We start from the raw sequence: 25,851 nt of genomic DNA, 5'->3' as shown, positions 1-25,851 counted from the left end.
AAGTTTGGCTCTGGCTTTATTAGGGAGTCAAGTGGAAAACAGATTAAGAATAAGCTCCACCCTAACCGGTTTGGCTCAGTGGATATAGCGTCAGCCTGCAGACTGAAAGGTCCCAAGTTCGATTCCAGTCAAGGGCATGTACCTTGGTTGCGGGCACATCCCCAGTGGGGGGTGTGCACGAGGCAGCTGATTGATGTTTCTCTCTCATTGATATTTCTAACTCTCTATCCCTCTCCCTTCCTCTCTGTAAAAATTAATATATTAAAAAAAGAATAAGCTCCAGTCCCTATTCTCACTATTTTGTATAGATGTTAAAGGTATGCAAATAACCATATTTCCTTTTAGTTTTCCTGCATCTGTTCCTATTCTAATTGTTATTAGAATCGAATGGTCTATAGATGACACATGACTAGCAGTTATGTATTTCATAACTATTTGTTGAAAAACTTCATTCCATACTTTTGTCCTTTTCCTTCGATGTATTTGTTAATATCTGAAATTATTTTTATCATTTTGTTATTTCTACTCAATATTGAAAATATTTCTGACATTAAACCAATTTTGCCATAAACTCCACATTTCATTTTCAGAAGAATCATATAAATAACTCCACCTGAAGCAGTGTGAGGTCTATAGCAAACATCTGTGTCCTTTAGGGGCCAACAGCTTCCCTGAGTGCAGCTGGCTGGTATCAGCTAAACAACTATTTAACATGCTCAAGCTGTGCACCAAGAGAGGCTGACCAGTGCTCACGGCTCAGTATCTTCTGCATTAAAAGAAAAAAAAAGAACAAAAGGAGAACACAAATGTTATTTACCAGCTTATTAGTCATTCCACTTTTCTTCCAAAAAAAATAGTTCCACTGAATCTTTGGTGGATTCCGGGGCAGAAGCAGGACGATCACCTGGTGTCGCTTTGAAGTGTGGCTGCAGGCTTCCACCCTTCCTAGCTCAGCTGTTGAAGCAGAGAAGGAACTTCAAAGGCGGACTTACTGTTGTTCCTGCCAGTGGGGGTGAGTGATTCCCATGTTAGCTTTAAGAGAAAAAAAATCAGGAATTCATCCGCTCTTACTTGCCAACGTTTGATGCTCACCAAATGATATACCAGTTTTTAGTTATGACTGTCTCTATGTAGTGGACACAGATAAAAACAATCACAATTTCATTGTGATTTATATTTATTTATATACACTTATACAAATCATCTGAGATGGCCAGGTTTGTAATTTGTCCAGGTCGTGTCACATGTCAGTGACAGCAAGTAAACTGTTCCTGCTCGAGTACATTCTCTGCTGATGGAAATATAGTGTCTCCTTGAGGAAAGCCAAGTTTAAGAAGACCGTCTCCTTGCCACTCTGCTACCCCCAGCCTGTAATTATAACTGTTTAGTTACACACGGTTGTAGTTATACATGATGTTTCGTTCTTCGTATAGGCAGTGCCTTCACTTGTGAGTTAAGAATTACTCCATTTGGTCAACAATTTACCTTGAACAATATATACATTTTTGAATGATGTAATTAAATTTTAAAAGAAAATGCAATTTCCTTGAATGATTTTATTTGGTCTAAACCTTTTCATTTAAAATTTATATTCTCTTACTTTACAATTATAAAGGGAAAAGAAAATAATATTAACCCTAACTGACATATTAACCCTAACTCAGAATTAAGAATATCTTGGATTCAAAAACTAATTCTTGGTCAGTTACATGGACAGTTAAACTTCCCTACCACTACCTCCAATCAGCTTTTACTTAAATAATGATGACAAAGTAGGTAAAAACATTTCAATATACAGGAGAAAATGGTACAAGATATGAGTCTTCAGGGAAGCTTATTATGCTAAGAAAGCATTAGAAACCAGACAGTTAACGTTAAACACCAAGAGTCATATGATGAAAAGCAAGTTGCTAACACCAATTATAGAGGTGCTCATTTACTAGTGTTTGACAACATGGTCGCAATATGGTCTAAAGAAGACTCTTGTGGTAGAAATGAAACTCTAGGATTAAAGAAAAAAGCAAATGAACTCCTAGGAACACATGAGAGAAAAATTCCAGAAGGCTTCCATAATCAGCAGATGGGTACGCTTCATGATATAGAAAGACAGTCCACTATGCAGGTTCTGAAGAAGCAAGTAGTAATTCAATTAAGAGTGGTAACCAACAGCAATGAGAACACAAATCAGTCAGTTATCCACATTACATTTATCACAGAATACAATCTGAGAGGAAATTATACCAATGACCGGATTTTCATTTTACAAAAATTTCAGCTCAAAGTGGCATAAGTTTCAGATGCTCGCTTCCAAAGATGGGTTTTCATTCCTGGCTGATTGCATCCTGAAGAAATCAAAGGTGTTCACAAAGTAAAATCACCATCTCTGGTATAGTCTCTCTTCCTGTTTTCAGGTCTTCTGAGCCATTTTTTGTGTAACAAATGACTCACAGATGCAATTTAAAAAAGTAAAAGAAAACACACCAAAAATTTTGGATAAAGGTCACAAGAAAAATTATCTTATAGAGACAGAAGATGTTTTAAAGATACTGTTCATGACTTGGTGGAATTAGGAGCTTGCTACAATACTATTTAACAATTATTTATGTTGTTCATTTTCTGAGATTTCATTCCAATGAGAGCTGCACACTGTCAGCTTGGTTTTGTGGCTGTTGATGGTCATACTTCCTTGCTATTAAAAAAAAAAAAAGGAAAGAAAAAAGAGATATATTTAATAAAATAGCAAAATAATTACTAGTTAATATCATTAAATGACCAGTCATGAATCTCAGTAAAGAATTAGCTTAGAATTAAACTTTTTTCTGTTGGAGGAAAATTTTATTATACATTATGATCCTCTAATATCTTAACACTGCTGATATCCATTTTATATGTTATTATTATTACTATTATTTATATATCAGGATTATTCAGAGCTTTAAAAATATAGGGTAAACATTAATTAAGCTGTTAAATTAACACTCTGCAATTTTCTTTTCTTGACCCCAATTCCACTTTAAGATAAATTAAAAATAATGCTTTTGTCCACACAATAAGGAATTTGACTATATTTTAACTTATAAGCCTAAGAGACGTATTATTGAACTTTGTGATTAATATAAACTTGATGAAAAAAAATGCAATTCTGTATTCTCGTTGTACTGCTGAGAAATGTTTATTTGAAGAATGGTGTTGCCTGGGCTGGGAGGAGGGATGGGAAATTGGGGGACATCTATAAAACTGTCAATAAGATAAATAAATAAATAAATAAATAAATAAATAAATAAATAAATAAATAAAATAAAAATGAATGGTCCCAACCTAATACTAGAGAAAGTACAGGGCTAAAATATTTAGGAATGTCACTGACTACTTAGCTCTAAAACTTTCAGTCTCTTCACTGTTTCTTGGCCAAGAAAGAGATACTACTTGTTTACAGTACTCGGGGGTAAATTCAGATTTTTGTGGCCTAAAGCTTTTACAACTTTGGGAGTCCTTTTTAAGAAAAAGAATTTTGTTTGCTATTTCCTCTTGAACTGGCAGACTTTGTTAGGGCTAGATATGTCACAAGCACTTAAGAATGCTCCAATGAGCAGGAATTCAATAAATGTGCATACCCACACACACTCATTGTTTACAGGAATAATGGCTTCCGAAATTGTCTACATCCTAATCCCCCCAATCTGTGAATATGTTACCTTACAGCGCAAAGGGGACTTTGAAGATGTGATTAAGGTAAGAGAGGGGGAGATTACCTGGTCCCACCTAATCACATGGACTCTGAAAATTGGAGAACCTTTCCTGGCTGAGTTCAGACAGAGGGAAGATATAATGAAGAATGAACAGAAAGATGCAATGCTGCTGGCTCTGCATGCGGAGCAGAAAGAAAACCCTGCTCACAGCTAGACTTTTATCCCAGCAAGACTGTTGTAGGATTTATAACCTATAAAAATGTAAACAATGCATCTGTGTTGTTTTAAGCCACAAAATTTGTGATAATTTGTTACAGCAGCAATAGAAAACTGATGCGCCTTACAAAGACAGGAATTCTGATCTTATTTTATGCCGTTCCCATCAAAGAAGAAAAAAAACCTGTACAATGAGGTTTATAATTGTATATGTTATACTATTGAATATATTACTGATAGGAGGTAACTTCTATTTTGACTAGGCATCAATGAAAACTTAATTCTTCCCTTATAATTTTCTTTACAAAGCTTCTGACTAAACTTTAAAAAAATGCTTAAATTTTTTAAGGATTTTTCTTCTGTCGTGATAAAATATACATAAAATTTGCCATTTTTAGTTAGTTTTTAAAAAATATATATATTTCTTGATTGATTTCAGAGAGGAAGGGAGAGGAAGAGAGAGAGAGAAACATCAATGATGAGAGAGAATCAAGGATCAGCTGTCTCCTGCACGCCCCCCACTGGGGATTGAGCCTGCAACCCAGGCATGTGCCCTTGGTTGGAATTGAACCCGGGACCCTTCAGTCTATAGATAGGCTGATGCTCTATCCACTGAGCCAAACTGGCTAGGGCCATTTTAGTCAGTTTTAAGTGTTTAATTTAGTGGCATGAACTACATTCACATTGTTGTGCAACTATCACCACCATCCAGACACAGAACTCTTTTGATCATTCAAACTGAACTCTACCCATTAAGTAATAACTCCCCATTTTCTCCTCCCCCACTCACTGGCAACTACCATTCTACTTTCTGCCTATGACTTTGCCTCATATAAGTGAAATCATACAATATCTGTTCTTTTGTGGCCTGCTTATTTTACTTAATTATAAGAATAATTATGAAGCATAATGTCTTTAAGGTCCATCCATGCTGTAGTATATGTTAGAATTGTCTTCCTCTTAAAGGAATAACATTCTACTATATTTATGTACCATTGTTTGTGTATCCATTCATCCATCAAGGACACTTGGATCGTTTCCACCTTCTGGCTACTGTGAATAAAGCTGCTATGTTAGCTTTACTGCTTAGCTTGAGCTGGTAAGCCATCCATATCGTACAAAGTGCAGAGGAACAAAAGAAAAAACAGTGAAAGTGTATTCCTCTTAGCTGACCAGTCCTGTAGCTGCTCACGCAGTTGCTTTCCCCAAAGGAACTGCTGTTACCAGTTCTTAGGACAAAATTTATGCTAAAGAATTTTTTATAGGTTTTACTTGTGTAAAATATATATGCGCATATATATATTTTTTCTACTTTTCACCTAAAATTTCACTCTTTGGTTCTTTCTATGCACACACATACACACACACACGTTTACATTTTTTACGACAGATACGTTTCTTTTAAAAAATATCCAGTCTTTTTTCTTTAAATCCCACACTCTCCCCATCAAGGTAATAATGTTAATAATCTGATGAGTATCTCTTCAAACCTTCCTCTATGCCTGCATAATTATATAGAATATTTATATTATATGTAGATAATATAAGTGATGCTCTGGTCATGTGACTTTAAGAGTGGCATCGTATAATATACTATTACATTTTGCTTTCCGAGCTTAATGATACACCACAGAAATAACACCCCTATTCTTTTAATTGGTGGCATAAATGGCTATGGCCTACAATTCATTCTGACGCCGTACATTTTAAACTTTGTTTCTTCCCCACCACCTACATAGTCACCGTGCTCAGTACTATTGAACAATTAATATTGGATATGACCCCTGGCCTTGCACATTAATATCACATGTCATATTCCTGGAAGCCATTCCTTTCTGCTTTGGCTTGCAGTAATTTACTTATAATAGAAGAGACTGACTGCAAATTCCATAAATAAAACCTCAAAACCCAACTAAAAGTAGCTCCAACTCAACTTTCCCGTAGATTCTACCAAACGCTCCTGGCCACCTTCATGCTGCTCCGCAGGGACGGGGGTACAAAGGAGGGCAAATTACAGTAGGAAGAGATAGCAATCTCAACTGATTATTAAAATAGCTAATTTTTTGCAAAATTTACAAAAGTACGACCCCACGTATTCATTCCTAGGGTTCTTCTCAGAGTCTTGGAAGGGCCCGTACAAACACAGGGTCCTGAAGCATTAACTTCATGCAAACCTCCTTTGCTGTCACTGTGATGAGCATCTGAAAAGGGCACTCAGGTTTTATCATCAACTATTTCTGACAACCTTTTACTAACTGGGTTTAATTCCAAAAATTCTACTTTAAACATGCTTCTGTATACAGTAAAGCACAGAATCTACTTACAAATGGCATACATTTCCAGTTGCTGTCTTAAACGAATTTTGCTCATTGTGTCATAGAAGCTGGGCTCTGACAAACTTTCTGCTGTAGGTGGCACACTGAATATCCTCATAATCTTCCTTTTATTCCTAAAACACAAAACCAATGCAGAAGAGAGATCTGTATTAATACCTATCCTATGTAATAAAAGGCCAGTGACCGAATGGCAGAACCACCAGAATGACCACTGCCCTTCACCCCAGCTGGCCCTGTCCCCCACGGGCCCCCCTCACCCTGATTAGGGGCAGGGCTGGCCGGCAAACCACCTGCAGGCCCTCGCCCCAGCCAGCCCTGCCCCCCATTGGCCCCCATCGGGGCAGATGGGCTGGACCCCACCAGTGCACAAATTTGTGCACCAGGCCTCTAGTAAGACTATAATAATTATTCTCAGGATCGTTGTAATCGGAAACTACATTTAAGGACTTAAGTGGCAAGGAATCCATCTTTTATTTTGCCTCTGTGGATGCTTCCTTGGCTCAGGTAGTCTTTCTTTTTAAAAAAAAATATTTTATTGTTTTTTTTTACAGAAAGGAAAAGAGAGGGATAAAGAGTTAGAAACATCGATGAAAGAGAAACATCTATCAGCTGCTTCCTGCACACCCCCCTCTGGGGATGTGCCCGCAACCAAGGTACATGCCCTTGACCGGAATCGAACCTGGGACTCTTCAGTCCACAGGCCGTCGCTCTATCCACTGAAACAAACTGGTTAGGGCAGGTATTCTTTCTTTCACTAAAAAGTGTGAAGCTGTATGCCCTGGTTGCTGTGGCTCAGTTGCCTGAGCGTCACTCCATGCGCCAAAAGGTCGCCAATTTGATTCTCAGTCAGGGCACTATGGCCCAGGTTCGATCCCCAGTTGGGAGGCAGCCAATAGATGTTTCTCTCTCTCCCTCCCTCTCCCTTTTTCTTTTAATCAATAAAAACATATTTTTCAAAAGTATGAACCTGTATAAGTATAGCCACAGGAATATACCAAAGAAAAGTAGCTGAACAATCCACTTTACACAACAGTGATGTACCTCTATTGTGCTTTCATTCCCTACCCTTCCCAAAGCCAAGTATTCTATGGAAAAATGCATAAACAAGAAAATATCTGATTTTTCCCTTCCCTCTCATGTCCTCCAAATAAAGGTAACTTTCTGGGTTTTACAATAAACAAAATGTGAGCAGACCTTAACTTTGGAAAGTAACGGATACGCATATTTCTCGTATACAATAGCATGACTTCAGTCGAGCTTCTGTATGGCCATCTTTTTAAAATTGACAACAGTGCCCCTGCTTTTAAAACTGTGGGGTGGGGAGGAGGCAGTGGCTATTTTTAGTGGAACATGGTTTCTTGCAAGTGGGCCAGTGCTGATATGTAGAGCCTTCCCTCACCCATCCCCTACAGTCTAGACAGCCAATGGGTGGGCTGCTTCAGGGCTCAGGCAGCTAGGAAGGATGAGCCTGCATGTCTGAGAGCAAATATAGGCTCTGAGCTACCCCCCAAACCAAACATCTGTAATTTCTGGATTACTGATTATTTTGAGCTATCTACTGTCTTTTTGACTTTGGCAGAGGATACCATGAAGCATGTGCCTATAAGCAGAAGCAACTCAGTTCAACTAATAGTGCTTTTCCTTTTCAAAGCAGCTTCCCCACCCTCTCCACCCTCCCCACCCTCCCTCACCCCCCACAAAAGGAAAGGAGAGAGAATGAGAGAGAACAGTTACATTACGCTACGGAATCTAGAATTAAAGTAGGAAATATTTATTGAGAATTTACATTATGTGACACACCAGGACTTGTTCTCAAGGGACTGAAGTTTTTGTGGAATAGACAAGTAATCAGATAATACCAATACTGTTCAACTAGAGGCCTGGTGCACAAAACTTGTGCACTGGGGGAGGGGGGGGTCCCCCTGCCTAGCCTGCACCCTCCTGTGGGGAGCGGGCCTAAGCTGACAGTCAGACATCCTTAGTGCTGCTGCAGAGGTGGGAGAGACTTCCGCCACCGCTGCTGGGCTGCTGGGCTTGCCAGCTGTGAGCCCAGCTTCTGGCTGAGCAGCACTCCCCCTGTGGGAGCGCACTGACCACCAGGAGGCAGCTCCTGCGTTGAGCATCTGCCCCCTGGTGGTCAGTGCGTGCCATAGCAACTGGTCATTCCGCTGTTCAGTCAATTTGCATATTACCCTTTTATTATATAGGATAAGTGCTATGAAATAGTCTTGTACAGGAAACAGAAGGGAACGCTTAAAATGTGTGCAAAGCGAGAATTGCTAAGCACACAGGAGTTAGTGTCTCTGCATTTTAGGGACATGGGTCAACATGTGTGCTCACCCAAGGGTGCTGGTGAACACAGGCTGGGTGATAAAATTGAGCTGTATTAGATATGATAGAATAGGAGTATAGTGAGCTGGGCTGGGTGCCAAGGGCTGCACTTAAATCTCCACCTCTTAAAGCAACAGGATTTTCCAAGCCAAACCTCAGTGCCCAGTGCTCAAGGGCACAAGTAGACAGTGCTTTCAGAGCAGGAACAAAAATGTTGATGACATTATTTTTGTGCGTTTAATTCAGATCAAACAAACAAACAAACCTGCAGAGCTTTTAAATGCCCAATTTCTTATCTCCCCTGAAGTACTCAAAGATTTACCTCTTGGCATACATGAAGAGACCAAAGCTAACGAGGATGACTACCAAGTAAACGTTGGTGGCTTCGTTCCAGGCCTCATGAACGCTGTAATCAATAGAGCCATCGTCACCCATCACTCCGTAATCCCCAGGCATGTGGCTGAAAGAGAGAAAAAAGAACAGGGTTTCTTTTAGTGAGGGATGGTATGATTGGAGAAGGGCTGGCAAGCATACGGCCTGCTGGCCAACCTCAGCCCTGACGCCTGTTTCTGTCTGGCCCAGGAGCCAAGAATGGTTTTACATTTCCAAATGGATACATTTTAAATGGTTATAATTACCTACATAATAACCTTGATTTTTGCCTTACAGCTCTCAAAGCCTAAAATATTTACAATCTGGTCCTTTAAGAAAAAGTTGGCCAACCCCTGGTCTAGATAACTAAGGCATGTAACATATTCCCCTTATATTTTATTTTTAAATCTTTATTTTTGAAAGTATCACATTTGTCCCCCATTTTTTCCCATTGACCCTCTCCAGTCTGCCCCTCCCCCACCCCAGACCTTCACCACCCTGTTGTCTGTGTCCATGGGTTATGCATTTATGCATACAAGTTCTTTGGTTGATCACCTCTCCTTTTTTTAAAAAAAAAATATTTTATTGATTTCAGAGAGGAAGGAAGAGGGAGAGAGAGAAACATCAATGATGATAGAGAATCATTAATTGGCTGCCTCCTGCAGACCTCCCACAGGGGATTGAGCTCACAACCCGGCCGGGTGCCCTGATTAGAAATCGAACCCAGGACCCCTTGGTCCATGAGACAATATTCGATCCACTGAGCACACCAGCTGGGTGTCCTCCCCTTATTTTTTACTTTGAAACATTACAGCTTCTACATAAAGGTTAAAACTTGGGATTAAAAAATCATATTAGTAAAGGGACACAGGCTGAATATCACTGCACAGTCTCCAAACAGTGATTATCACCCAGATGAAAGCAACTGCATACTTTGAAACACAGGCCCAAACAACTAGCTGTGATGTTCAGAAAAGGGCTGCACTCGTGACCTCAGCCTAGAGAAGATGTGACAGCCATGACAAGGCTCTTCCACAAGCCTCCCGCGTGGAGCTTTATGTAGTTTTGGTTTACTGGCCAAATGTGGTTGAAAGAAGCTACAGGATAAAAAGTTACGTTTTTGCTATTTACACAGCTGTGACTTCTATTAAAGGAAATGCATTCTTTGGACATTCCCACAGAAAATAAGAGTGGTAATAGCAACTGTATCAACTAGCCGTAAAAGAGCAATGGTTTCTTATTTGTGTTTGGGAAGGTAACTGAATTTTTCCTTTAAGAGAGAGTTCCTCCTTTGTGTTGGACATAAAAGGTAAGTCTAAGTAAAATGACCTAATATGTGAAAGAAATCCAGAAGTGTTATTTTAGACATTCTATAAAAAGGAAGCTGAACAAAACGATAGGTGATAACTGTACCGTCGTTTTTAAGAATAAGACAGCCATTTTCTAATACCAAGAAAAAGAATATCTGAAATGTCCAAGAAATTGTTTTGCAAGTTTCCCATAGATATTCTATAACCATGAAGACATTGCAGAACTTCATCCACTAAAATATTTTCAACCTGTCCTGCAAGCCTCCAAAATAATCTATAATGTAGATTTGGCTCAGTAAGTTAATAAGTGTGTATTAAGGGCAGAGTCTGTTTTCTTTCTTATAGTGTGCCTCTGCATAAAATTAATGAAATTTCCTCAGAGGTCTGCTGCCAGGCCAGGTGGCATGTCTGTCCCTTGCTGACATCTGAAGTCTTTGTCAGACATTTGGGGACATAAGGTACTCATTTACAATAAAGCGAGTATCGTGAATGGCACTGAACTTAAACTGTTAACATTGAGGGCAAGAATAATTTCTCTAAAACATCTACTGGTGTCTGAATATAAAGATGTCTTGTAAAAATTAGCCAGGAAATAATAAAACAGAACTTACTTTAAATTATAGTAATCTATAGATGCAAGATCTAAACATTCAACATCAGACCATATCCCTATCCTATATATTAAAGTCTGGCCATGAATTTTCTTTTAAGAGAGTAAGAGGCACAGGGGGATTGGGCACAGTCAGAGTTTCAACTCTTATTCCTTAAAACTGAACTCCAGAGTTTCTCTGAATATAATAATTATGATTGATAGTAAGTAATCAATCTACTTTAGAAATGAAAAATTTTGGAAGACCTGAGACTAATAATTGCTTATGATTTATGATTTTGTTGGTTCCAAAGTGTAAAAAAATGACTGTGTTTGGCAAAAGAGATGGCTTTAGATGTCTGATTTAAGATGCTGAAAAAGGCCTGGAACCATTACGCAGCAAGGGTGGGAGTTATTAACAAGTCAGGGAAGAAGCAGGAAACGCAGAAGTGGCCACTAGGACATTTGGCAGGTGCCATTTATCTGACAAATTATGAAAGTGTTTCCTACCTGTTTCCTAACACCTGAATGGATCTGAGCCAGGTTAATTTTCTGGCTTCCATTTTTTCACAAAATTCTGTTTAAATGGTGTAGTCCTACAGAGCTTATCTTCCTCCTGCTACAAATATGCCAGTAATTACAAATTACAGAGGATTTCAAATTGTTGCTGACCCAGATAGTAAAAATTCAACGTGAGTTATATAACAGATCTTAGACAACATCATTGCTATGCAATGACACTACTGTTCCACAGTTCCAGGGGAACGCACTGGAGGTATCGTTGTGAAAGATCTGTCCTGAGGGTACACCTCTCCTGTCCACTTCTCCATCACGACCAATGGCACGGCTTTGTAAGGCTGCCAGGAATAAAGAATGGTTTTGTCCGAAGTCGCAGCACAGACCCACGGCTCCCATGTGGCCTGAACTACGACCACCCGCTTCCAGCATGCCACAGTCCAACCAGGCGCACACAGACACCGGAGCGGTTCCGAAAACCACCACGGCCTCCCTCTGGAGTGGGAAGCAAAATGCCCAGGGGCATTACACGATGGTTCATTCTTGCCAAGTTAATGTTTCAGCAAGATCACAATGTAACGAGCCATGTGCTTGGATCATGATTCATGGATTTCTCAAATTCATCATCTGGGAAAACTAAACTTTTCCCCTACGTTTTCCCTGGACAGGAATGCTTGAACGATTTCCGTAAGGAGATGCCAGGGTGAGCTGACTTAAGGCCCAGGTACATATTAACACCCAGAGATAAAGTTGATAAAATATGACAACTAGGGTTTGGTCTTAGTTTGATAGAATTTTACGCTGACAACTAGACGTTTTCTAGGGATTAATGATTATATCACAAATTTTAAAATTAGCTTCCCGATACCATGTCTAGGTGGCTCTAAAACGGATTATCACTTGTCACCGTGTCTTGAATGTTATCACTGTTGTCTCTCGAAGAGTGCTTGGTTATTTTGATACAAATTCAGATTAGAAACACTTCCAGTGGTTCTCAACCTTCCTAATGCCACGACCCTTTAATACAGTTCCTCATGTTGTGGTGACCCCCAATTTCATTGTTACAAATTGAACATAATTAAAGCATAGAGATTAATCACAAAAACAACATGTAATTATATATGTGTTTTCCGATGGTCTTAGGCGACCCCCGTGAAAGGGTCGCGACCCACAGGTTGAGAACCACGGACTTATACGGTTCCGAGAGTTCCTCATCGCACAGTCCATCGCATAACTGGTTCTCCTTCTCAGTCCTCGGAAACACTGGCGGATGGGCCTCCCGAGTCGGAAGGGCGCACGGGCTAACACAGGCCTCCGGGAGGAAGAGCCGAGGGGGGCAGGCAGTAACATTCGAGGGTTCACGTGCTGGGCAGGCCACATGTTCCACATGCTCCTTTAAGCTTCACAACCACCTGCTGGGAGGCACTACGCTCCATTTTACAGCGGCGCCTGGGATGGCGGTGGTGGTTACACAGTATAACCTGGCCAAGTGTCACACAGTCTGGGGGGGTGGGGGTTGTCACCTGCATCTGACTCCCCAGCCTTAACTCTTCCGGCCCTGACCTCAACTTGTGAGACCTGCTCCTCCAGGGGGAAAAAAAAATCCAGTCGAGCGGGTCCAGAATATAATCCTTCCCAGAGAGTGGCCGCAGGCAGGGGCCTCCGGAGCTGCCAGGCCGCCGCGCTTCCGCCGCTCGCTGGTGAGCCTGATTCAAGCCTCACACAGTCCCGGGGAACCCGCGCGGGGCCGACGCGCCGCCCACCGTGGATTCTGGGACTCGGGGCCTCCCTACTTCCTGCGACTCCGAGAGCCCCCGAGCACCCGAGAGGCAGGTACTCGGAGCCTCACACACCCGGCGAGGGGCGTGGGGCGGGCGCGACCTCCATCCCCCCCCCCCCCGCCCCGGCGGGGCCGGGGCGGGGCGGCCCGCAGGCGGAGGGCGGGGCCGGGTGACGCGAGGTCGGGCCCGGGACGCGCAGGGACGCGGGTCCACTCACGCTGCTCGCTCCGGAGGCGGCAGGCGGCCAGGCTGCTCGGCGCGGGGCCCTTTTCCCCGGAGTCGGGGCCGGGCTCGCGGGAACCGGTTACCGCACGGACCCGGACGACCTCTGCTTCGTCATTTCCTGCCGGCCCGTCGGTTTCCGGAAGAGACGAGGAACCAGGTCTTTCCCTCCCCGCCCCCCTGCGGCCCCCTCCGCCCCCCTAAGAGTGTTTGAACGGGAGAGACGCAGCGACGGCCCGGTGCCGCCCCCGCGCGTGAGTGGAGCCGGACTCCCTTCCCCTCCCCCGTGGCGCGTCACCGCCGGCCCCGCCCCCGGCCCCGACCCCCGCCTGCGCGCCGCCCACTGCGGGTCCCCGCCGCGCGATCGCGCCCCCGGGCCGGGGCGGCCGGGCTGCCAGTGGGCGTGGGTCTCGGCGCCCCCGCCGGGCGGTCCACGTGGGTCTAGCGGTTGCGTGCTAGAGCCGGCGGGAAGGAGCGGTGCCAGGTCGCTACCCCGGAGCGCCCTGCCTCTTCCCGCCCCTCCTCGGCGCGCCCCGGGTGTGACTCGCTGCGTGGGAGGGGGAATGTGCTTTGTGCCACGGATCGAGATGAGGCTGGGAAACACAAAGGTTTTCTTTTCCCTAATGAGGGCGTAGGGTTACTTTTAATATTTACCTAAATATTTAATAAGAAAGCCCATGCTCTCCAAACTATCTTTCCATTTTCCCGATGGTCATAAATGAAGTGTGGCCGACTGTTGAAGTGCTATAAAAAGCTGGATGCTGTGATAGTGACACTGTAGATACTTTTTAAAGTGTGTGTTGTAGGGACTTGAAAAATATATTTTCTAGCCTGAGGCAGGCAATGCATTTCTGCAGGATTCCAGTGTTTGGAAGTTAGCAGACTTCAGTGGTTGGTGCAGCAGCCTTGCAAATAAATGGTCACTTGTCCACGTGCTGAGGTCTTAACTATTCATTTTGAGCTAGTTCTCTAGGATCACCTGAGTGCTAATTATAATTCATGCTAGACCATGTAGAGGTTGTATTCTTAATTGATAAACAGAGATAAGAGCTAATATTTAACACTACCCCTTAGGAAGTGTTCTCTGCTGCTTTGTGGATCATTTTGCTACTGTTAAACTTTGTCTCTAGATAAATAGCGTTACTTTACACTAACGTACTGGCTTTATTTATAGTATTAATGCATGTTAGCTTATACATGTTATATATATGCATAATCATATAATTTTACAACCGTGTAGGTTACTAAAAAGTTGGAAAATTAGAAACAGTATTAATGAGCAATGTTGAGTAATGATTGTTTGCCAGGCCTGTGCCAAATGGTCTACATGTTTTATCACATTCAGTCTGCCAGGATAACTTTTGCATAAGCATAGGTTGCTCAAAAGTATTTGAATACATGAATTTGATTTGAATGTGCCCAAATGTGGAATATATACATTGGTTACTACTGTTTCCGCTTTGGTAAAATGAGGGTGTTGGCAATATAAAATGACTCCTAGAGTAAATTAATGTGTTTTTCAAGGTGGAAGATGGCTATAAAATTGCATAGAACTGCAATTAGTCCAAAGCCCTGTATCTCTTTATTTATCCAAGTTCCCATTATGTATCATTGTCACCCGGACATTGGAAAAAAGTAAACATTGGGAAAGTAATGGCCCTTTTCGAAAGGCTTCTTTCCATATTTAGTTTCTAAGTGACACTCCTAATTAAGGATTAACAAATGACAATGAAACGGGAAGAGTAATTTTCCAATACCAAACCAAGGAAATGAAAAACAGTGGGCTGGTTATTGCTTTGTTAATAAGTCTAACATTCGGGGGTGGGGGGAGGTTGGGGGTTAATGGGGGGGATGAGGACACTTTTGTAGTACCTTACCCAATAAAGAAATTAAACAAAAAATAAGTCTAACATTCATGGGTATATGAGTGTTCAGAATGTTATATTATCTACATTGCAAGGGTTCTCCCTAATATTTCAGATTGCCATGAAATATCTTAAACATATTCAGTGTTGAGTCCAGTATTTTGTGCATTAAGAAGTTAAGTTTTTGGTTGGATTTAATTAAGCAGTTTTGACTTCCTTAAGCAAGAAGTTTATTTTGATTGTGTTTCCACAGATACAATCTAATGATTTATAGACACTAGAGGCCCATGCACGGGTGGGGACCATCTTGCCCAATCCCGATCGGGACTGATCAGGGCGATCGGGCATCTGGCTTGGGGGAGGGACCACGGGAGGGTGGCTGTGGGAGCGCACTGACCAGCAGGGGGCAGCTCCTGCATTGAGCATCTGCCCCCTGGTGGTCAATGCTCATCATAGTGACTGGTCGACCTGTTGAGTGGTGGACGGTCATAACGGTCATGTAGGCCTTTATATATATAGATAACAATGATGAGAATGATGGTGGGACCTAACAGTTTGTATCTTGTGAGAGCAGTAGTAGTTGAAAAGATTGGAAAGGATAAGGGAAGTATTTGAAAATGTGCCATATTTGTGATTAGAGCATATTGGACTTTACTGTTGTGCCCAGAATTCAAAGTTCCCAAGACCCCCAGGGAGCCAGTCAGTCCGATGCAAAAGCAAAGAGTCATTTATTTCAAACCTAGGTTTGGCTCCCCTGCCACACTCACCGATGCAACGGTGGCCGAGAGAGAGACGCCTGATGGGACAGGGGGTTTTAAAGGGGGGTGGAGTGAGGGCAGGAGAGGGGACTGTGGGCCCCGCTGATTGGCCAGGCGCAAGTCGGTCATAGTGATGGCGTGCACTTCCCTTGATTATTATTGGTTAGTCCAGAGAAATCCTGGGTGTGGCTAGTAGCGGCTTCTTCCCGTGAGGAAGCACATGGCACCGTCCGGAAATGGAGGACCCAAGGCAAGATGGAGGGCGCACATGGCTCCGTCCCAAGATGGAGAACCCAAGGCAAGATGGAGGGCGCAGTCCCTGCCCGGCTCCCGCTGCCGCCACTCGAACCCGCCACAAGGCAGGATGGCCCTCCCGCACAGCCCCCGCAGCTGGCCTGCGGGCAGACTGGGACTCCAGCGCGTCTGGGCAGCACAGGCCCAGCAAACGGGGTGCGGCCGCTGGAGTGGCCCAGCTCTGGAGGAGCGGCATCCGCTCGGAGCAGGCCCGGCCATGGGGCCGGTGCACTGCAGCATGGCGGCCTCCCCGAGCTAGGGCACGCGCCCCACTCCGCTGCCGCCGCTGCTGCACTGGGCCCGGTCCGGGGGGCAGCGGGCGGGTGGCAGCCCACGCCGGGCTCCCGCCGTGGGCTGGGGAGCCAATGCCCCCCCCCCAGGGGCCCAGCCCCCCCCCCCCCCCCCCCCCCCCCCCGACCGGGCCCCAAGAGCCGCATGGACCCCCGGCCCCAGCACGGGCAAGCGGGGAGCCGACCACGGGGGAAGGGAGGGAAGAGCCAGGCGGTGAGGCCTTCCGCTCCCATGACCTCCCCCGCGGTCAGTCGCCGCCCGGCCCCACCCCACGGCCCGCCGCCGGCCACCACGCAGCGCCGGTCCGGACACTTGGACCCGCTCCGGGGAGGCCGGCGGCCCGCGGAGGGATCCCAGAGCCCAGCGGCCAGACTCCTCCTCCCGCACCGCCCGGAGAGGCGGGCGGCGCGCCTTTCATTACCTATCTTCTGATTCTAGTGGGCCATCATTGGCGAGGAAAGATTGAGAATGCTTTGCCAGTTAGTTTTTATAAGAGGGCTCGTTTAACTAAAGGCATTCTATTTGGGGAAGGGATGAGTGGAGAGTTGTCATCAGTGGGAGGACGTAAGAAGAAAAAGATGCATGTGTTTTGTTTTGGAGTTAATGCTCCATGGTGTCTAACTGCCTCTTGCCACCACATGCATCTTCAGGCACTTTCCTCATAGTTACTTGATATTTGTATGCAGCCACTTGGAGATAAAGTAAAGAAGGGGAAAGGTGGGGGAGAACAAAGCACACGGGTATACAGCAAATAGGATATATTTGGACAAAATTTAGGAGCTGGGCCTTCACAGCTTATTATGAAAACCGTTCAAATATGATTGAGTGTATGTGTTTGTAAATCTCTTATATGTTATTTATATACCAGAAATATGGAGACTATCCCTTTAATGTGCTTCAATGGAAGATACTTAGAGTACATTACATGGAAAATTACTGAATTTTTCTTTGCGGCCATTTCTGTATGTTCTGTCATTGTTAGAAAGCTGGAGTAACCCATAATGCCAGCATTGGCTCCTGCTTATAAGGCATTTAAGCAATGTTGTGTTTCATCATATTGGAAGACAAGTCCTTCTGATTCCTTTTTTCAAAACTTGGCTCTCACATGGAGTGCCCTTTAAGCTTCCAGAGTGCAAGGACCTTCTCTGTGTCACTCACTGCTATATGCCCAGAGCCTAGAACAGAGCTTAGCATATGGAAGGTGCTGAGTAAATATTTGTGAATAACAAAAATATATTGGAATCTTTTCTTTCCGCTAGTGAAGGTCCCACTCACCATTAGGGGCAGGAACACACCCGTCTTACCCTCTCCACAGAGTCCACAGACCATGATGAACCTTTGAATGTTAGCTGTTTATTTTAGTTGGTAGTAGTTTAGTTGGGCAAACATTGTGTACAGCATGATACATTGTGTACGTGAAACAGCATGATAATTTGGAGCTAAATAAAACAAAGTAATAGCTAACACTTATGTAGGGTTTTAAATGTGCCAGATGCTGCCCTAGGCACCTTTACATGTTAATTTATTTAACTCTCACAACAATTCTTTGAAATAGGTTCATTATAATCCCATTTTTCAAATGAGGAAATGGAGGCACAGCAAGGTAATTAGGTCACGTGCAAAATATCACAACGCAAGTAGTAAGTAGGGAGACGGGATATGAAACCAAGCAGTCTAGCTCTGAGTTGGTGTGGTTTCTCTGCGGAGTTTTACTTTACCAAAGACAGAAGGGACATCTAAAAGTTGACACTACCTTCTCAGCTGTAAAAGTTCAAGGTAGCATCAAAGATTGTCGTGACTCTGAGCTGCAGAAATAATGCTGCATTTTCCAGAGAGCAGAGGTTGATAATGAAGTGGTTTAAGAGGACACTGTATTTTGAAATGAGAAACTAAATTTTGAATCTCAGAACTGAGTGAGGATTAAATGTAACTCTTTAGGTATGGAATTCTGAAACAGTAATTCATCAGGACATAGAACAGTGACCTTTATTTAGTGTCAGAAAACTAATGTGAAATAAAGTAATATTAAAGACACTTGCTATCTTACTGTTTTTCTCTTTAAAACACTTACTAGATTTACACGCTAGCAGCAGTAATTTACCAGAATGTGAGTGTTATTGATGGTTTCCTGTGCATGTCTGTCCATTTGCTTTGTTGTGTGAAATCTTGATCCATTTTTTTCAGCTTGTCTTGGGCAATAGAGTACATTATTGGGGCCAAGAAGCTTCTTCAAACCAAGTTATATTTCTTTGGTGGGAAAAAAAACCACCATAAAATTATGCTGTTGATGTGGTAACAAACCTGGAGTGAAGTCATTTTGAAGCCACGTGGAATTAGATGAGAGCCCACAAACAAAATCCAGCAAGATGAAGAAAAATGGTGTTCTCTGAAAGCCCAGTTTTATTTCCCTTTGTCGGGAGCTGACAATATTATTTTGGGGGTGTTGGGCGTCAATAGAGTCACTGACTCTAAATGACTGCACAGATAGGGGAATACATACATCACCCGACCCAGAGCTGAGGAATCAGAGGAGCAAGTGCCCTTGAATGAAGAAGCATGGGCCACAACCCTGGTTAGCAGCCAGGGAGGACGCACGCTCTGCAGGTATAGCATTCTGTGTTACAGTCACTCCTGCTGGGTAGGAGGTCATGACGTTGAGTCAGTGAAGAAATGATGCATGCTGCTGTCATTTTAACATCAGCACATGTTTTGGGATGGCCTGTCATAGAAACAACTTATAACTATGAATATTGTCCCACAGTCCTGTTCTATTTAAATCCCTGAGAAAATAATTCAGAAAATTTGGTTTAAAATCTGTATTTAAATTTTTATCCAATTGGCATATGAGTCTTAATTGCAGGCTCTTCTCTAAATGGGGGGGGGGGGGGGTAGGGAAAGGAAGGGGATTCACTGATTCATATTTTAAACGTATTAAGCTGGATAATTGAATGAAATGTGTATCCCCATTTTATGGATGTTAGGGTTGCAGAACTGGATCCTGAACATGATCTAGGGTGGTGGTTCTCGATGTAGGAGTATACGTCGGAATGACCCAGGCTTTATTGTAAAAGTATCATGTTTTAGCCTAACCCCAGGAGCATGGCTGAAGCACCCGTATTTTAAACCACCTGCCCTTGTAAGAAGAACCAGACCTGTATTTTATAGATAAGAAAATCAGGGCCAAGTCAGATGACTTGCCTGTAGCTGGTTTGGTAGTACCAAATGTTATCACCAGATACTATGTAATTTCATGTCTGGGAGAAATTTTCGTGGTCATCAGTTTAGTAGTCCATTTTACAGCTCTGTATAACCCAGGCTTGTTCATAACATTTCCAAGTAAGATATGAATGTAGAGAAATAGTGTTTTCTCAAAGCCCATCTTCTATCCTGGCCATGGTAAAATTCAAATATCAATCACCAGAATTTCTCTACAATTTCAACTGATTTTTTAAGTTAATTTTAGGAACTTTCAATTATTTGAAGTATTTTTATTGTATACCCTGTGATGCCCTGTTAAATTTTGGGGAAAATACAGCATATTTAAAGTTGAAGTGAGAGATTAAATTTTTTATTTGAATTACTTAATTTTCCATCTTAGCTAAAATGTAAGCCAGAAATGTGTGAGAATTTGCACTGCTTTTTTTAGTTTTGTGTTTTAAAATGTGGTTGACTTTTAACTTTGTTGTGTGTTTTTTTTAAGGCATCTTATGTTGGAAACAGCACAATTCAACTCCCATGTTCTCTTTGAGTATGAGAGAGAATCCTAGTTTCAGCATGTCCCCAATAGAGACCAAAGAACCAGGTTTGTTTCTTCTTGAAGATGTCTGCTAAATCCTGTGGAGCAGCAACTATTTCTAAAAGTAAATAATGATATCAGATGCCTGTGAATGGACTATAAGGCCAAGAGACTCATTAAGATATTCATGGAAGAATGGTAAAAAGCTGAAGACATGGCAGATTTCAAGAAGTGACCCCCCCATGTCATTTAGGATTTTTGAGCAGCCAAAAGAAGATAGTTCTGAAAATATAAGTGACAAGACCTAGCATATTTCTTTACGTTTCTTATATTTGTTAACGCATCTGCTTTTGCATATAATATTTGAGTTATTTTCCTCTACTGCTATAGTTAGGGACCTACTTAAGATCAGAGTTTTATTCTGTGTGGATAGAGAACTAGTAGATATAATAGGAGAAATAGGAGCAATTTATTGGGATGTTGGCCTCTAGAAATTGACTTTCACTGAGTAATTACTAAAAGTGCAGGATGTTGATGAATTGCTTCTTCATATGATGTGCTTCTGTCTCAGTCTTTGCGATTTTAGATTCATCTTTATTCTCAGCCTCTGTGTGTGCCTCCTTTTATTTTGCACAATTTTTTGGACTTAAGATCTGTTGACTTGTTTTTTCAGAGTAAAAATAAGAATTATATCTTCACAAATAAACCTTTGGTGTGGTTGCTCTTTCCTCTAGGTTATTTTCAAGGGTCAAGAATAGAGCAATTGCCATTCTTTTTCAGAGTTGTTGTTCTTTACTCTTTTTATGTTCTTGTTTAATGTTTGTTTTCTTTACTGTTTCTAAGTGGAAATGAAGGATGAACTGTTTTCAGTTTTCAGTTACCTAGGATAAATGGGTAGTGAAAATTTATAGCATATCTTAACCGTTATGGTTTTAACCTTGTTTTAAACGTCCATCAAACTTCCTGTATAGTGGGGATCTCTCCAAATGCTGACTAATAAGCACAGAGTCAGAGAGACAGAGAAAGCTTTTGTGATTAACAAATGTAGCATTTTGGTCATTAAGGTCATTAATGTATTGGTATGAAAATTAGTTTGTTGGTTAGAGCTAAGATAATTTTTATATTTTTCAGTTCTTGTTACTTTTTGCAGTTAAATCAGTTGACCACATAAAAAATTTTCTTCTCTGTAAGTTGAAGAAACCTTTATTCTTATGTATCAAGTTTTACCCAACAAAGAAATATAAGCAAAAGAACAGATTTTACAATTTAATAAAGTGAAGTTTCAGAAACAATTTTAAAAAAATATGTTTTCTCTCAGTACGCCCGTTTTACTTCATCCCTTCAATTCTTTCTACTCTTTTCTGCTTACATTTTTTCTTGTCTGTTCATAATTTGTTTGGTATTTTTGCATTTTGCCTACTTTTTGCCTTTTCCATGATTCAGCCTCCCATTGAAAATACTTTCTATTCTCTTTACTACTCTCTATTTCCCTGGGCTTGCCTCCTTCCTGGTCTGCTACCTCCCTGCTTTTGTTGTTGTCTTTTGTAATTCAACTCCTGTCATTTCTAGCTTCTTCCTGTCTTACCCCTCACCTCTGTCCACTTTGCTTCCTGTCCACCTACATTCCACTCTCATCTCCTGTCAATGGTGACCTCTTCTCTTCCACCACCTCAGTCTACTTCTATCTTTTTTTTTAAAATATATTTTATTGATTTTTCACAGAGAGGAAGGGAGAGGGACCGAGAGTTAGAAACATCGGTGAGAGAGAAACATCGATCAGCTGCCTCCTGCACATTCCCTAATGGGTATGTGCCCGCAACCAAGGTACATGCCCTTGGCCGGAATCGAACCTGGGACCACCTGGGACCCTTGAGTCCGCAGGCCGGTGCTCTATCCACTGAGCCAAACCGGTCAGGGCAGTCTACTTCTATCTTGATAGCTCACTGATCTGTCATGTGTTTCATCTAGCTCTGATTTCTTCTCATCTCCAAATTTATGTTTTCTTTCTGTACTTTTTAGTCATTGTGCATTTGTTCCATGAGTTCTTTTTCTGTTTTCCTGTCCTTGGGTGGTAGGCATTACTAGACAGATTTGTTGTCAGTATTTACATAGAACAAGATCCTTGCTGTGTATTTCCTGGGTAGCCAGGATGAATCAGTTACTATTAATTTTTCTTGGAACACTGAGCTTCCTGTGTTTTCTGCTTCTAAGAATTAGATTGGTATTCTAGAAGACTAATATTACTTTAAAGAGAGTCAGGATAGTTGTATGATACTGCCATTTTAACTCTTTATTCAACAGTTCATAAACTGAATTCACTCCCTGTCTTGAAAAATTTTACAAAAGACATCCAAAGCAGGTTTGGGGGTCAGATGGGAAGAGAAAAGTAAATACTACAAAAGGAATCAGTCAATTTCTGGAACTGGGAAGAAAACTAAAACCACAAACCACAGTCTTTATCATTTATTAGGTAAAAGGTTCCCTAAGAGAATAAAACGTATCAGGAATTCTTTTAACTAGGTCATCTTTGTTTTTACATTTCCTTTTAAGTTCCAAGACCTTTCTTTAATGTTTAACATAACAGAAACTGAATCTTATAAATATTTATTTTATTTTGAGAGGCTTGATTTCTCCTTAAATATTAACCTGTGTCATTTTGTAATTATACTGTAACATTCTCAAAGTGCCTGTGTTAGTTTCTTGAGTGGGAAAGTGCAAGACAATTGTATGGTCTTGCCCCTTAGGACGCTGTAGTTGTGTAATGAAAAAGTAGCTTTTTGGCAAAATTTTATTTTATGCTATTGATGATTTATGTCTTATATTTTTCTTTTATCCTTGTATATGGTATAAATGTGGTGTTTTCCTGTAATTTAGTTTTCTATAATGTGTCTGAACTGGAGGTAGACTGATGTGAGAGTAGATATATAGCTTTATTAAACTTAAAAAAGGAAGATCCCATACACACATAATGTAGTAGTGTCTAAGTAAGTTTTAATAATAACCTTACAAATTGAAGTTTATCATTTTGAATATTCTTTCTTCTGGGCCTTCCTTAATTGTGATAGTAGTCATTGGGTATGTTGAAGCTAAAGGAATGGCTAATGGTTTGATAATAGTACTGTAACATTCAAAACTCATGAACAGCTAGTAAAAAACATCAGAACCACAGTTAAGCCACTAAGAAGAAATTTGTGTAGATGTGCTAAGTACAGGACTGTTCGGAGATTACAGAGAACTAACATAGTAGAGAACATTGTATAGGAATATACTCTTATTACCTTAGATACTGTTGCTGCTCAAAAGCTTGGAATTCCCATTTTAAATTTGCCTGTATAGTTTTAAGAAAACTAACCTTATTAAACATCTTTATAGTCAATTCCCTCTTTTTTAAAAAAAATAAACCAGAAGCTTATTTAGCTTGGTCTGTTTTGCCAGAAGTAGTTCTCAATAACAGTTGTCTCCTCATAAATCATAGCTGTTCTCAGAGAATTTAAAATTTGCTACAATTAAGCATATTTGACAAAAAATGTGCCCCAAGCTTCTAAAGTGTTCAGCAAAAATGACATTGGAATAGGTCTCTGTAATGACTGCATTCAGGAAAGTTGGAGTAAGACTTAATTGGATACAGAAGCTTTGGGGTATGTTATAAAATCAGCCTTTGTACAGTTGTAATCCCAACACTGGGTTGTATATACTAACCTGAATTTAGTTCCTGTATTGTATCTGTGTTTTTAATATTATAAAAGGTGTTTAAATTAATTTCCTTTGACAAAACCAAACTGAACAGTGTGCATATTCTAATTCTAATGTAGTAGGAAAAATTGGCACAATGATTTACTGTTAGTGGTTGATTAACTTCTTCTTAAGTTAGCAGGTCATTAAAATATGGATCTATGTCCTAGACCAGTGATGGCGAATCTTTAGAGCTCAGCGTGTCAGCATTTTGAAAAACCCTAACTTAACTCTGGTGCCGTGTCACATATAGAAATGTTTTGATATTTGCAACCATAGTAAAACAAAGATGTATATTTTTGTTATTCATTTTATATATTTAAATGCCATTTAACAAAGAAAAATCAACCAAAAAAATGAGTTTGCGTGTCAGAGGTTTGCCATCACTGTCCTAGACTATATGATAAATTAGGTTGGGTAAACTTTTCGCTTGAATCATATTCTTCTGATCTGGGTTGTTTGGCTTTGTTATAAAAGTTCACTGATTCATAGTATGATTAGACTTGTCTATTGTATTGTGATTTTATGTATTATAAGGGTTGTATTTGGGGTAATTTTAAAATATTAGTATTAAGATAGACTCCCAGCCCAGAATTTTAAGTAATTTTTAAAAATATTTTTATTGATTTCAGAGAGGAAGGGAGAGATAGAAACATCAATGATGAGAGAATCATTGATTGGCTGCCTCCTGCATGCTCCCTCCTGGGGATTGAGCCTACAACCCCGAACCCCAGGCATTGAATCGTGACCTCCTGGTTCATAGGTCAACACTCAGCCACTGAGCCACCCTGGCCAGGTCCAGCCAGAAATTTTATAAAGTTCAAAATATATGTCTTGTATAAAACTTCTTTATTAAAGTCCATTAGTTACAATCAAGAGATTTAAATAAGTTTAGTTTGTATTTTATGGTGGAGTTAATTTGTATTGCCTTTTCATTCATAGATAGGAAATGGCTGCAGATGATATAGAATGAGCTTTGTCTTTCACTGCTTTTTGTTATATTCTTTGAGAAACTAATTTTTTTTTTCTGATAGTGTTTTATTTTTCTTGGATTGTTAAATTATTATTGACCTCAGTAACAGTTACTATTATGAAGCCTCAGTAGGGTCGGGCTCTTGACATACATTGAACTCTCTGCTACTACATATTTAATTTTCTAATAAAATTTGATGTCATGAAAGATATTTAATATAGTCTGGATTTCTGCATAAATCTCAATTTCTTGTTACATGGGTATGTTTTATATCCTGTGTAAGGAAATATAAAACTTTTTTTTAAAATATATATTTTATTGATTTTTTACAGAGAAGAAGGGAGAGGGATAGAGAGTTAGAAACATCAATGAGAGAGATTGATCAGCTGCCTCCTGCATGCCCCGCACTGGGGATGTGCCCACAACCAAGGTACGTGCCCTTGACCGGAATCGAACCTGGGACCCCTCAGTCTGCAGGCCAACGCTCTATCCACTGAGCCAAACCGGTTTGGCAAAACTTTTTATGTTGGACAATTTTAAACATATGCCAAAGAAAACAAAATAGTATAATTAATCTCTATGTCCCGATTACCCAGCTATATCAATTTGTGGTCAATCTCGTTTAAAACTCCCACCCACTCCCCCACACCATGTTAATTTAAAGCGTACCCAGATATTAAATCATTTCATCTGTAAATATTTTTTTTTTAATATATATTTTATTGATTTTTTACAGAGAGGAAGGGAGAGAGACAGAGAGTTAGAAACATCGATGAGAGAAACATCGATCAGCTGCCTCCTGCACATCTCCTACTGGGGATGTGCCCGCAACCCAGGCAC

At 41.2% G+C, this 25,851-nt stretch overlaps 2 protein-coding genes across 16 annotated transcripts in view; one reads left to right on the top strand and one right to left on the bottom strand.

The window, feature by feature from the left end:
- Positions 1-1,159: 1,159 nt before the first annotated feature.
- Positions 1,160-13,497, bottom strand: SMIM19 (small integral membrane protein 19). Of its 4 annotated transcripts, none has more exons than XM_036300213.1 (4): positions 13,358-13,497; positions 8,895-9,032; positions 6,230-6,354; positions 1,160-2,689 (listed from the first exon to the last, which is right to left on the bottom strand). In XM_036300213.1, the coding sequence occupies exons 2-4, from the start codon at positions 9,026-9,028 to the stop codon at positions 2,625-2,627; spliced, it is 324 nt and encodes a 107-aa protein (XP_036156106.1). In that variant the 5' UTR covers positions 9,029-9,032; positions 13,358-13,497; the 3' UTR covers positions 1,160-2,624. The 4 variants fall into 4 exon arrangements, with proteins under 4 accessions (XP_036156106.1, XP_036156108.1, XP_036156107.1 ...); XM_036300215.1 differs by lacking the exon at positions 13,358-13,497 and adding an exon at positions 12,923-13,052; XM_036300214.1 differs by lacking the exon at positions 13,358-13,497 and adding an exon at positions 12,883-13,020.
- SLC20A2 (solute carrier family 20 member 2) overlaps positions 13,061-25,851 on the top strand; it is a 95,590-nt gene continuing 82,799 nt past the window's right edge. For 7 of the 12 annotated variants that reach the window (XM_036300209.1, XM_036300208.1, XM_036300206.1 and 4 more), the window contains exons 1-3: positions 13,383-13,522; positions 18,755-19,174; positions 20,271-20,372. The gene's annotated coding sequence lies outside the window, so the exon portion shown is untranslated. Of the gene's footprint in view, positions 13,193-13,382; positions 13,617-18,754; positions 19,175-20,270; positions 20,373-25,851 lie in introns of those variants that run through there. The other 5 variants (XM_036300197.1, XM_036300198.1, XM_036300202.1 and 2 more) reach the window with 5 other exon arrangements.

Source organism: Myotis myotis, unplaced genomic scaffold, assembly GCF_014108235.1.
Source record: "Myotis myotis isolate mMyoMyo1 unplaced genomic scaffold, mMyoMyo1.p scaffold_m19_p_3, whole genome shotgun sequence".
Taxonomy (NCBI): Eukaryota; Metazoa; Chordata; class Mammalia; order Chiroptera; family Vespertilionidae; genus Myotis; species Myotis myotis.
This window is presented reverse-complemented; position numbering and strand designations above follow the sequence as displayed.